Source organism: Miniopterus schreibersii (genome assembly GCF_964146895.1).
Source record: "Miniopterus schreibersii genome assembly, chromosome: 19".
Classification (NCBI taxonomy): domain Eukaryota; kingdom Metazoa; phylum Chordata; class Mammalia; order Chiroptera; family Miniopteridae; genus Miniopterus; species Miniopterus schreibersii.
The window spans coordinates 3,337,520-3,351,307 of record NC_138119.1 but is presented as its reverse complement, the minus strand read 5'-3'; the positions used below and the strand labels follow the sequence as shown (position 1 = coordinate 3,351,307).

The 13,788-nt window shown below is 40.9% G+C and overlaps 1 protein-coding gene across 10 annotated transcripts in view; it reads right to left on the bottom strand.

The window, feature by feature from the left end:
• Nucleotides 1-13,788, bottom strand: part of RNPC3 (RNA binding region (RNP1, RRM) containing 3) — a 23,020-nt gene extending 9,232 nt beyond the window's left edge. Inside the window, exons 1-16 of one of the 10 annotated variants that reach the window (XR_013997628.1) lie at nucleotides 13,521-13,788; nucleotides 12,187-12,234; nucleotides 11,592-11,710; nucleotides 10,781-10,864; nucleotides 10,283-10,394; nucleotides 9,738-9,806; nucleotides 8,495-8,637; nucleotides 8,147-8,272; nucleotides 7,470-7,618; nucleotides 6,528-6,689; nucleotides 5,433-5,527; nucleotides 5,284-5,342; nucleotides 4,402-4,534; nucleotides 3,633-3,704; nucleotides 2,024-2,753; nucleotides 1,033-1,192 (exon numbers count right to left, since the gene is read on the bottom strand). Coding sequence is in view for 6 of the 10 variants with exons in the window: in XM_081120228.1 (XP_080976354.1) it covers nucleotides 3,648-3,704; nucleotides 4,402-4,534; nucleotides 5,284-5,342; nucleotides 5,433-5,527; nucleotides 6,528-6,689; nucleotides 7,470-7,618; nucleotides 8,147-8,272; nucleotides 8,495-8,637; nucleotides 9,738-9,806; nucleotides 10,283-10,394; nucleotides 10,781-10,864; nucleotides 11,592-11,710; nucleotides 12,187-12,234; nucleotides 13,521-13,712 (1,548 nt within the window). In the remaining 4 variants the exon portion in view is untranslated. Of the gene's footprint in view, nucleotides 1-1,032; nucleotides 1,193-1,259; nucleotides 2,757-2,785; nucleotides 2,993-3,632; nucleotides 3,705-4,401; nucleotides 4,535-5,283; nucleotides 5,343-5,432; nucleotides 5,528-6,527; nucleotides 6,690-7,469; nucleotides 7,619-8,146; nucleotides 8,273-8,494; nucleotides 8,638-9,737; nucleotides 9,807-10,282; nucleotides 10,395-10,780; nucleotides 10,865-11,591; nucleotides 11,711-12,186; nucleotides 12,235-13,520 lie in introns of those variants that run through there. The other 9 variants (XR_013997629.1, XR_013997630.1, XR_013997631.1 and 6 more) reach the window with 9 other exon arrangements.

Sequence of the window (13,788 nt, the reverse complement as noted above, 5' to 3'; positions counted from 1 at the left end):
AAAAGACAACAGGAGGCGTAGGATGTGACAAACTTGGTTGACAAAGCTGTGTCAGCATTTGACAGGACTGACTTGAGTTTTTAAAAAGGTTCTACTGTAGGTCAAAATGCTATCAGACGGCATCACATGCCACAAAGAAAACTGATCGTGTAGGGAAGTCAGTGGATGCGGCAAACGTCACCACTGTTTCTTGAAGAAACTGTCAGCAACCTGCAGCAGCCACCGCCCTGATCCGTCAGCAGCCATTGACATCCATGCACCACCCTACACCAGCAAAAGATTATGACTCACTGCAAGCTCAGATGGTGCTAGCATTTTTTAGCAATAAACTATTTGTAAATTAAGGCATGTACATCATGGTTTTTTAGACATAATGCTATCGCATACTTAACAGACTACAGTATAGTTTAAACATAACTTTTATATGCACTGGGAAATCAAAAAAATTTGTGTGACTTGCTTTATTGTGATGTTCTGGAACCAAAGTGTAATATCTGTGAGCTATGCCTGTCTATGAACGTTTTCCTACTTACATACACTGAAACTAATTCACGGAGGGGACAGAGTGATTTTATATGGGGAACATGTGCACCTTTTGAGTGATATCCTGTTAGCCTGTGGGCACGAAACTCAAAGACTAAATTAGGGCAAGAATACAAATTCCCTAAACTGGGAAACACACACACACAAAACACAGAACAAAATAAACCAAAAAAAACCCAAAAAACAATGAAAATCACAGCCAAACAAAACTCCTAAAAGAATAAGAAATAAGATCACTATTAAAGAAAATTTTGCAAGTAAGTGCACTGGTATCCAGGTAAGAATTTTAAAAGGGCATTATTTGTAATGTTAAAATAAAATTAAATTTAGTATTGTAAAATTATCTCAATAAAAAGTTATGTAATTATGAAATTATACTTTCCTAGCTGTATAAAACACATTAAAAATTAAGAATATTATTTTCTTAGGGAAAAAATAATTTATTATATATAAAGCTGATTAAAATACACATATCTCCAGTAAACTAATTTAAGTGCATATATATATATATATATATATATATATATATATACACACACACTTAATTTTTAAATACACTCTAAAAGCTGTTATGCATTTCCATAGCCCAGGTGTTCAATTTCTTCTCAATGGTGGAAAACACAGGAAAGACATGGAACTCAAAAGGAACCTAAAATACCATAAAAATTCATTAAAAACAATCATGAGTATAAAACAGTTCATTAGTTTAAAAATAACTAAAAGCTAAAATATTTATATTTAGAAAATTAGTGAATCATGTCAGTACAAAATTTTATTTGTCTAAAAAACAGCTTATACAGAAACATTTATAACATTAAAATATATATAACATTTAACTGTCTCTATTGAAAAAAAACCTAACAGCAATTTCAGTAGCTATAATTTTTTGTACTCTTACGGTAACAGTGATTATTAACAGATTTTGAGTTGTTTTCACAGAACTAACAAAAGCAGGATTTACAAGAGGAAATGTAGACACCAGCCAACCTTTATTTCCTACCTAGAAAAGGCTGGGTGGCTGGGTTGGTATCAGGCACCTAACCATCTAATCTCACAACATAGGATCCAAACTGGTCAGTCCTTATAAAAACTGGTCAGTTCTTGTAACTGCACTAAGGGAACCTTTTCAAATTAGCTTCTTCGTGCCATTCCCGGGGATTCCGATTTATTAGTTCTAGGACACAGTTCGGGAATCTTTATGTCTAAAAATCCTTCCTGGGTGGTTCTCAACCTTGGTGCCATATTAGTCAAAACTTTGGGAGGTCTGAAAAACCCGTGTCTGTCACACACCAGATCAATAAATTGAAATTCTGGGGAAGAAACCCAGACATCAGTGTATTTTTTAGTGTATCTTTGTGTTTTGTTGTTTAATCAGTATTTTAAAAAGATTCCCAGGTTACTTCGATGTGCAGCCAAGACTGAGAACCAGTTCTGGGTGACTCTGGCCACGGCCAGGCTGGAAAGCACTGTTCTGACATACCCACCGGGACTGCTCTCCACCTAATGTGTTACCCTGAGCCGACAGGCTGTCTTCCACCCCTGCTCCTCTCTTCTTCTGGCTTGTGTTTGGTTTAGAAAAAGAAAGGAGAAAGGTACTTCTGCCTGCTCTCTCTCGGGGATTTCAATGACAGCACTGCAGGTACAGACGGGAGGCCTGCTACTCTGATTTGGAATTTATACAGGAATGCAGTTATGCTACTTTTCAATATTTGTATTTTTAAAAGAAAAAAAAATTATTTCCCCAACCAAATCTTACAGCACTTTATACAGAATAACTAACCCATGTATATCATAAAACAGAACATACATGTTACTGAATTCCGTCTAGAAAGTACATAAATGAACAAGACCAAATTCCATATTAAAGTAAATGCATACATTCCACAAGTAAATAAACTGACCTGATTCACTAACTTTCCCTGAAAAAATTATGTAACCAAAAGGACAGGATAGAAAACTTGGCAACAGATGTAAAATACCCATAAAAGATCTGCTCAATCAATACTGGTATTTAGAAGTAATTCTTTTAAATTGCAAAAAATTACTGCTTAATCTGGATCAATGGGTGGAAGGGACAAACCATTTCTAAGAAAAACAAAAAAAACAAAAGTACTGCCCCAAAAAGGATACAAGAAAGGATACACTTTGAATGAGTTTACACTGGAATTTAGCAGGAACGCTTCTAAAGAACAGCAGGACCCGTTCAACTTCTTCTTATTTCACATGAAATTTATAAGTAAGTGATTTGTTTTAAAGCGCACACTGAAAATTGTTTCTTTAACTGTCTCACTAAGGTGTCTGCGGGATTTCTGACTACACCATTACAGACACTTTAAGATAAATTCAAATACTCACAGTATCTCCCAAGAGGGATAAACATGAAGCAAAATCTTCTCTAAATTATATGTTTTCAGCTTAACCGGTAATTCTGACCCCTTCACTTCATGTTCTTCCAGTATACAAAGGCGGAAAAGTTTTAAATAAATATATTTCCATTCATCTTCCTTAAATCAGTCAATGTCACACACAACTTCAAGTTGGAAATGTAATTCTACCATTTTTAATAATAAAATTACTTAAGTATGCATTAAAGTTACATATTTGAAAGACAAAATATTTCATTCCACATAACACATTCCACGATTAGAAATTTAATGTACATTCTCAGGCCCCACAAGGTGAGCTGAGCCATCTGGCCTGGCCTGGCCCACACGCTGTCACAGGAAAACTCGGGGGTTGGTTCCCGAGGTCCCCACCCCAGACCTACTGAATCAGAAACTCCTGTAATCAGACGCACTCCCCTTATAAAATTCATTCTCCAAAGGTAACCTTTACATATAAATAGGCTTTATTCTGTAGTTGTAATTTTGAAGTTTAATGGGGATTAACTGCAGTTAGACAGAGACAGAGATGGATATGGACAGATGGATGCATGAACCTGACTAGTCCTTTAAAAGCCTTAGGAGATACTTGACTTGACTTTCCTTGGAGTTGTGCACAGGTGAGATGGGGCTGGGGAAACCTCCTCGATAAGAGCTTAGGTGGCAAAACCTCAAAAAACTCTTTTATTAATTCACACCCACACTTACCTTCACCAATTTTTATCACTTCCTCTTTCCTTCTTTAGAATCTTGTTTTGGTCTAGCAGATCGAGCAAACTGCTGATATTTAAAAATTAAGGTTTCCTTCACAAACATGAAAGTCATCTTTTCTAAATAATTATCAAGAACTTTCTAATTTAGGGTAGAAATACAGTTTTTGAACTTATGTTTTATATTTATTTTTATACTCTCAAGACATTTGTGAATTATTTTTGTCTACCTGCTGTCCATGATTTTGGGAAGAAATTAAAAATTGACTTTTCTCTCCAGTCAGTATCTTTTACACCCAGACCTTCATCCATCCCCCTGGTTTCTAGCTTGCAAACTGCATTAACCATTAAAAGCAGTATGGCTAATCAACGATATATTTTGGTTAGTAAAATTCTGAAGTACAAATATAAATTACAATGTGATAAAATATAAAATAAAACTAAAATGAACCATCTTTCCTTAATGACTCCAAATGTATTTCCGGATACTGTCGTCTTAGGCTTAGAGTGAATACATACATACTTTTGAGCTGTACAAGTGAAACATTTAGACTTGGCTAAATTTTAATAACCTCACACTGCTGAGGTTCCTTTATTCTCCAATAGACACCTAAACATCACTCACTTGACTCAGGTAGGCGGGTCTGTAACTGAGCATCTCAAGGTAGAGTGCCAGGTGTCGAGTCTTCTAAAGGAAGATAAAATTAGTCTCAATTACACCCTTCTCCTAAAAACTAGTCTTTGGAACAGGCTGATTTAAAGGATACAACCACCATGGGTTTTCCAAACAGGACATATCCATTAGCCTCCTTTAAGGCTTTTGCGGCTGCCTTTTCGTTGGGGAGTCCGACAAAGGCCTGTCCTTTCATGCGGCCCTCCTTCATCAGGCGGATATCAAACCTGGAAGTCACAAAGGGGTGGTTTCGATTCAGAGAATGTCAAACCATGATGATGAAATGAACAGAGACGTGTCAAACGACTTAAAGTGTTGCCATTCAGAGTAAACACAACTATACAATCAGCACATGAACTACTCTGGCTTCCTAAACCTGTATTTTGTGTTCAGTTCTAAAACTGATCCTGTAAGTAGGTGCTATGAGCTTGGGGATGTGCTTATACCTATTGTTTAGCTACTTTAAATGTATTTATGTGATTTAAAAATTATATTACTAGCAACTATAAAAGTAAATTTAAGTTTTTACTTTATATTACTATTTTTACAAAATGTCATGCAGCCAATTCAATACTATCTACTCAACCTAGAAAACCAGACTCTCTGGGGGATGGACCCAGAAAACTGTTTACCAAGTTCTCCAGGCCACTCCTATGCAGGTTAGCGCTGGAGAACCTGGCCTTTGAAGCCAGAGTTGATGATGGAGCCTGCCTGTCCTATAAACAGTTACTAGAACCCAGCAGCGAGCAGTCAGTTATGTATTATGTATGCTGCTCTCACACTACACAGACAGAACTGAGTGGCTGCAACAGGTACCATGTGGCCTGCAATACAATTAACATTAAATGTTTACTCCCTGCCCATTTACAAAGAAATGTGCTGATTCCTGTTTACCACTAAAGGAAAAATGCTGGAAAAAACAGGGTTACTTTGTAACAGACTAAAAGAAAAATCCGAGAATGTGACAGCCACTTACATTATCCGCTGTGTGTCTGATGAAAAGTCAACATATCTTCCAAAAATAAACTTAAGGTCCTAGAATTTCAACAACAAAAAACAAGTAAGGAAGTCAGCAAAAATAAATAAATAAATAATTAAAAAAATTATTTATAAATTTCAACCCACCTTTTCTTGAACATGTTTAGCTAAATTCTTTACATAAATTCTACAGTTTGGTTCACCAGGTTCATAACTTCTGAAAACCGAAAGCGTTTCCATTTCTTATTTAAAAACAAAACAAGGAGATAAAATTAAGATTTTTTTTAATCTATCAAAAAAACTAACATTCAAAATAACTGTTAAATCAACAAAAAAGGCATTATGAAAATGTTAAAACCATAAAAATTAATAGCAATATTACTAGTGGGATAAAAATACCCATTAAAAATATGAATTAAAAATATGAAATAGTTTAATATTTTTAGGCATCCAAAATAACTAAAATTTATCCAATAAAATATCTACTATTATAGCTCCTTTAAGATGAGTTACTTTACTAGAAAGACTGAACTGAATTAATGTTATCAATGTTGGTGTAACTGTTTTGCTTCAAGTCAAGTTCCCAAACCACCAGGCACCAGCACATGCAAATGTAAGAAAGTTCTCACACACAATAATCGAGTGTTTCAGACAAACAGCAGCTCCTCAACCCCCACTGCTACTCCTACATAGTGTCAATGGTCTGTCCCCAATAACCAGATGTTCTCTGCAAAGATGCCTGTTAGAAGCCTAGTTCCCATTATCATGGGAAAAATTATAAGATGTTACACATCAATCTAAAACCCCTAAACATGTTCCTAAAATGTACAAAAAAACAGGAAAAATCCTTTGGAGATCAAAAACCATCATGTAAGGATATAAAATCCTTAAATACGGACTTCCAATCACCAAATAAAGGTTATTATTTATAAACAACGTCTGGGTCTATCAGCAGGAACGGTCTCCAGAATACGGGCCAGTAATGTGTCTGTGATGTCACAGAAGGTTTTAGGAATGAAAACCGAAATCTTTTCCAAACAAACAGGAACTGGAAATGCACTGAGAGGGACCTTCCTCCCTATGGAGTCTGTGCACTACCCCCCAACCCTGGAGGTGAAGAACGCTAATGAGGGGTGTTCTGAAGTTTGTTTCTCAGGGTAAACAACAGGACAAGACTTGTTGAGTTTTGAAGGGCTGAAGAGACTTAAGACAAAGTAAGTGCTGGTGATTTCACAGAATTACCTTCTCTAGAAATCCTGCCCTTTTCCAGCTCCCTCCGAGAAATACACTCCGAGGGCATCTCATCAGAGTCTTCCTTCCTCTCCTCCGCGATGTCCAAGTTAGGTCTGGGGAAGATTTTTCCAAACCCTACGCTGGATGCATCGGCTCCGGTGGCAGGTAAATCTAAGAGGTAACGTCAACAGCAGCCATTAAGAATCCGTCCCTTCAAGACAGTCTTAGTTTTCCACTTTTAATCTTTAATATAACTTTGGCACTGAGCCCTCTGGTGCTTTTCTCGGCACTTTGAACCAAGTTATTAACAGTGGAATTATTAAGTAGTGGAATAGAGGACAGTGGGGTTTGAAGCACCAACTTTTAAAAATGTTATTCTACATACCCATTTTGATTACACTTCCTGTAAGCTTGCATTACTTCCAAAATTAAAATAAAAGATTTAAAGAACAAAGGAATGCCACTATAATATCAAATTAATGCCTAAAACCAGCAGAGAAAGATCTATAATTTCAATAAATTATCTTTAAACTTAAAACAGTATCTTGCTAAACAGTCTTCCATGTTCTTTAGATTAAAAAAAATTTATATAAAATCTACATCTCGCAAGATAGTTACATTGCTGTTTTCTAACCAATATGATTATACTAACAAAACCCCTGAACATCACATTTAACAAGCAATGGAAACAGCAGTACAAACCCAACTAAATTTCACCCTGGGGGTCACTACCAGCAAAAGGCACCAGTGATATCCTCATCGTGAAGCACCAGTTTTAATTACATAAAGAATTTCGTAATGAAGAGGATTCATGATACTGAGGAAGACCCAACTGCATATTTTAAATATAGTTCACAAATACTAAGAGATACTACATACAGAATTTAATTCTAACACAAACGCTGACTGAGAAGTGTTTACGTGAGTATTGAAGAGCCAGATCATACTCACCAGGATTCTGTTCTTCAAAACCTTCCTTTTCCGAGTCTTTCTTAAGTGCAGCTGGCATGTCAGTAGATATATGGAATTCAATTTTTTTATTGCCTACAGGCAGTGGTTGATCAAACACATCTGAGGGTGACAGCACCTGGTGTAAACTGCTGTTTGTAAATAATCACAGTGTTACTTTTTAACTGCAAACAGTATCCCATGTAAGACACTACTTTGTGTTTACTGTTCATCTATAAAGCTAACACTGACAGGGCACTGGACACTATACAAATTTCACAAAGCAAAACTTCCACTTAATACTTTGATAATAATGTGGTTCATATTAATTATTTTTAATTGTTCAGAGCTGCTGTAGGGATTGAGTGCATGGGACTGTGGGTCAGGACATACATGGGGAGGAAACATACAAGGATTAAGGACTCATCCCTTTAAAAATGGAGAAAAGATAATTTTAACAAACCCCTTTCTCAATTTATGAAGTTACAAGTTCAAGGGAAATGTACATTGTAGAAAAGTTCAATTAGATTAAAATTGCAATTAAGAGTAATTTTATCTGATTAAGACACTAAAAAACATGGAGCTCCAAGGCAAACAGGCAGGTAACTGACATCTCTGCCCTACTGATTTTAAGTACTGGGAGTTCAGAGCCCATACTTCACAATCCAGGACAGACCTACCTGTGGGAAACAGACGCAGGCGTGGCCAACATGTCCTTTATTTTCCGCTTTTTCCTCACATGGCGCTGCTTAGTTGCCTTTGGTCTTTTGGGCTGAAGATTTGCTAATTCCATTAGTTTGGCCATTCTACCTTGGGGGAGGGGAAAGGAAAAAATATTCCTGTACACCTGAAGGCTGCCGGCTCCACCCCTGGTCAGGGCGCCAACAGGAGGCAACTGACCGATGTTTCTCTCTCCCCCTTCCTCTCTCTAAAAATCAATAGACATATCCCTGGGTGAGGATTAAAAAATTATAATAATAACGAGGAAATCTCTTGGAATCCCAGCAGGTGTCACCTGGGGCACGGACCTCTGTCTGCCCTCGTCGTCGCTGCTTTCGTATTCTGACTCTGTGCTCGAGAAGTCCTCGTCGTCCTCTGGCAAAGGGGGTTCCGCGGGCGGCCGAGGAGATGAGGGGGGCAGAGGTGCATGTAATGGCATGTAGTCTTCATACTAAACAACAGAATAGCCCATGCTGTTTCCAGGACAGAAAGAGCACTTCCGCTCGATGCACGCCTCTCCTGTCTCTAGCTTGGGATATTCTTACAGGCTCTGCACACACCACACCGAGGGGCACCTGCTGTGCAGGCGGCTTGCTGAGCAAAACTCCGTTTCTTCTCCCTGGGCACCTGGCTGTGTAAATTTCCAAATGTCCCTGGCAAGCAGATTTCACCATGGAACTGAGCTCTAGCCAGAGGAGTGCTGGCATGAAAACCTTTCACACATAATGCTCTTCCTCCCTGCTCTGCAGGCTGAGTGGCAATGCCCGCATCAGCCTGGGGACGCCAGTGGTGGAGAAAGCTGAGGTCTGCTGAAGGACTCAGAGCAGAACATCACTCTGCCCTGTTTTTGGAATGAACGTGGCTTGAGCAAGAAGTGGCTTATATTGTGTGAAGTGACTAAATGAGTAAGGCTTGCATTTTTTTGGTTAACTACAGTTGGTATAATCTTAACTAATATCCCTACACTGTGCTACGCACTGAGGTGGTGGGTGGCAGAGGAAAATTATGAAGCTAAGAGTATACACACTAGAAAAGCAGCCCATCCACAACACACAACAGAAAAGTAAATTTTCTATGTAACCTTCAGCACTGGAAATAATCTCATTGCTGTCATCTAAGAAAAGGACTGTGGCAAAATAACAACTAGAATTGTTCCAGAGCAAACAAAGCTTATTATCTAAATTAGTGATAAATTTGCATAGTAAATTCTAATTAGAATATTAGCAACCTTTCTCAAGTGAAGCTCCATATGCCACAAAACCAGAAAAGGGGTATTTGAGATAATCCAGCTTACTCCAGGTAACTAGCTCCTAGGAGGGCTCACTGCTCTGGATGGAAGCAGTAACCACTCGGCACAGGTGAGGGCCTCCTCCATGGTCTGGCTCTGTCCTCTCCCACCTTCAGTTCTCCACCTGACCGTTACCATTGTCACATTAACTTTGTATTTGCTCCTTACTGTCAGTGCACATTCGAGGTCACTGGCACAACATTTGTAAAACCCACCTCTGGAGGAGAAATTCTGAATCTTGAAAATTCTAAGAGCTTCCTTACCATGGGAGGCCGTGCAGTGACTGGTCCAAAAGGTGTGGGCAAGTTCATTTTATTCATAAGATGAAGCACCTTAAATTGACAAAGCATTTAGAATCACTTAGTAAAACAGCGATTCGACTCATGTTTCATGTGCTTAAAACTCTGCGGTGACAGTACTGATGAATGCAGTGCAGGGGCCAGAAGATCACTCACCTTTATGACCCCAGGACAGGGCTATGCAAGGCCCTGAGTATCTCAGACTAGCCTTCCTAAAATGTGTGTGAACTCTACAATTATTCTCATTATTAAAATGCAAAATCTTCGAAATGTTATTTTTCCCTTGATTATTGTGAAATTAGGAAATACAGAGAAGTAAAATAAGGAAATGATTCATATGTTGAATCCTTGCCCCCAATGTGATGGTATTAGGAGGTAGGTTTGGGGGGAGGAGACTTTAGGAAGTAATTAGGTCATATGGTAGAGCCCCCATGAATGGATTAGTGTATCTTATGAAAGGGAACCTGAGAGCTCTCACCCTCTTTGGGCCAGGGAAGTATTCTACTCACCTGGACGTAGAACTTGGGCACACTTGCCAAAGCGTTTACTATGTTTGCGAGGATTGTGCTCGACGGCGGGGGGTACATGTACTTGAGGCATGAATTCAGAGGAAATGTCAGCCTAAAAAAATATTTAAAACACTTTATCATGTTTGACTGAGTTTTGTACCAATAACTTTTAGGAAATCTGATAACATACAAAATTGTTCCAATAATTCAGTACTCCAGATTTACTCTGTGCCTAATAGATCCAAATTAAGTACATTTAGGAAGGAACTTGCCTTCTGACTGCATTAAAGGGAAATAGATTTTCCTTAGCAGACCTTATCTTATAGCTCTGAACATTCTAATGGAACCAAGTTCAGTGACAGACCCCCACAGCTCAAAATGCTTAATCAACAGATTAAAAATATAGATGAAAGAAATCCCTTTTAAGTAAATGCTCTTACTTACAATACACACACACAGAGCAACAAAACTAAACAACAAAATACAAACAGCGCTAACCCATGGTTTGGTGCAATTCCGTTTTCTATAGTTACACAACCAAGCTCTTTCTTCTCTCTCTCGTCTTCCACAGGCTCATCAGACCTAGGACACACAGAAGCAAGTTGATCTCATCTTTAGAAACAGAGTGAAGCACTGCACACAGGAAAAACACTATCCTTTCACACATAGCCTTATGAAAACAGTTCCACAATAAATAAAATCTCCAGATATCGGACATGGCATGTCACCTTCCACTTCTCTTCACTGCACCCCTAGGAAGACGGTGGGATAAATCTCTCTGGTGTACAATAGTGAGGCTCCAATTTCTTCAGTGTGCATTGTCCCTCCTCCCTAATTTCTTACTCAGTAGGACAGGGTTAAGGCCCAAAAATATGTATTCCAGTCAAGATCCCAGAGGATGCAGCCAGTCCAGGGACTAGGCTTTGAGAACGACTGGTGTAAAGCAAATTTGTAAAGGTTATAGAACTACAAAGAGTTACCGCTAAGAACCAAATATACCAGTCTTTGATTTGGAAGGCATACCTATCCATGACACCTGCTATCTGTAATTCAGCAAAGACTTTAAGTGAAGGGAAGGTAGCTAGCATAAAGTTGAATGCCTTTAACCCCAAATTCCTAATATTAAATCAATTCCTAATGCACAATTAGGAACAAAAATAAATACATTTTTAATGCACTAGATTCAATTAGAGAGCTGTATCATTTACTGTTTCAAATTATTTACCTGCTAGTCTCAAAACAATCCAATAGCAATACGACTGATTAAAAAGCACTGTCAAGTGTTAGGAAGACCTAACCATCTACATACCTTTTCTTTTTGTCAGTGCCTAAGGAGGGACACGGGGAATGAACTTGATCTTGATCTTTTGCAAATTCAACTACTAAAGTATGACCTAGAAGTTTCAGCTGGTGCAGTCTTGTCAATGCCTTCAGTTGGAAGAAAAGAGTAAAGAATTTGACAATTGCACCAAAAATTACTTGTTAGAGAACATATACATTTACACACATTCTTTGTTAATGCTATTATCACTTCCTTGGCTGTTTCTTACCCACTTCTAATCTCTGGCTGCCAAGCTTTTATTACTTATTAAGGACTGCTTCCTATCAGTCTCCCTTTTAGAGAATTGGAGCCCCAGTGAGGGCATAAATCTTTGTATTGTTCACTCAGGTACCCGGAGATCTAAAGCAGCATCTGGCACACAGTTAATCTACTATTCTTATGTCCAAATACCTAAACTTTGGTGAGTTGGCAACTGACAAAGCAAATGTAGCCTGTGGGGACCAATCTTCAAATACAAACCATTCTGCTCTTTAAAACTATAGTTTAACATTATGTGTTATCTTTGAACCAAGATTGGATAAAAGAAAATTGTTAACTTCAATAGTAAATAAAAAAGGCGTACCTTTATAGCTGCTTTTTCATTAGGGAAAGTAGCAAAAGCTGTATGTTTCTGAAAAATAATTAAGGTACAAATTATTTCGAATTTCAGTTTTTCACAAGGCGACCGGTCTGGTACTTTACCCGTAATAGTGACTTGATACACCGATAAAATCTTGGTGAAGGATGGACCACTAGGATCACTTTATTACTACTGATTTCATCGTGGTGGTTTCCAGTCATTTCGGATCAGACTGGAGACAAAAACTATGTGCCCGCGCGCCCGCACGCGCACACACACATGAGCGCATGCACGCTCGTACGTATGTACACATGAGCGCACGCACACAGACGCATGCACACATGAGCGCACACATGCACGCACGCACACAGACGCATGCACGCGCGCGCACAGCACATCTGACACACTGTCAAATAGTTTAACAGACCATAAAATGAAAAACGGCTGCAATACCCAAAGGACCATCCTTCAACCATCCTAAAGTGTAAAATACCTGCCATTTTATAACACGTCTAAAGATCTTAAACTTCATATGGCCAAATGCAGAGTTTAAAATGTTCAACCAAAAATAATTCCCCTGGGCTTTATCTTTGTAATAAGGGTTCAACTTCAGAAGTCTCTTTTAAAAGTATAAATTGTAAATATTTTTGAAACCGTCAGAGAAGGAACGTCGGTCAGAAGACGACGCTGTGACAGCGGTCAGCGTGGCCCACAGCACTGGCGGCCGCCTGAGCAAGCTCCGCACGGGCACTGCTGTCCAGCCTGACGCGGAACGGCCGGAGCGGGAGCTGGGCCGCGGAGTACCCGCGAGTGCGGGGTACAGCGGGCCCCCGCGAGGCCGCCGCGACCTCCGCACCCCCTTCGTCATTCTGCCCAGGAGCGCGGAGCCGTCCGGCGCCGGCCCGAGCGGGTCCCCGTGCGGCCGCGCTCAGCCCCGCCGCCCGCCCGTCACCGGGGAGAGCCCCACCCGCGGCCGGTCTCGCGGGAACGCGGCCGCGCGCCCCCGGCCCAGCGCGGAGCCGCCCGCCCGGCGCGCCGCGGGGCAAACGAGCGGGGCCCGGAGGCCGCGCGCCCCAAGGGACGGCCGTGCTCCCCCGCTGTCTGTCTGCCCCTCGCTCGCCAGGGAACCAAGATCGTTTCAAGTCCTTTGTTCCCAAATGTCCGAGTGGGGAGTCGGGGGGAAGCGCCCCCACCTCCGAGCGCTGAGGTCCCGGGGGTCGTGCGGAGGCCGCGTCCCGCCCCCGCCTCCGGGTCGCCCGCCGCGGGCCCGGTGGGAGAGGGCGCGCCCCCCCGCCGACCCGCCTCCTCCAGGGTGGGCAGCGACGGGCGCCCCTTACCAGGCGCCCCGTGTCGGACAGGACGCGCACGGACTGCGCCCCGAAATACTTGAGCAAGTCCTCCTTCTCCTCCGCCGTCAGCTCGGCGGGCAGGTGCCGCACTAGGAGGGTGCGGTCGCCCCGCGGCGCGGAGAGCGACGGAGAGCTCGGGCACCCCCTGGGCATCGGCGGCGGGGGCTCGGGGGCCGCCATCGCCTCGGAGCCGGGCCGCAGGGACGCGGGGCGCAGGAGCCGCGGCGCAGCCCGGCCCGGAGGAGGGTGACGTTTC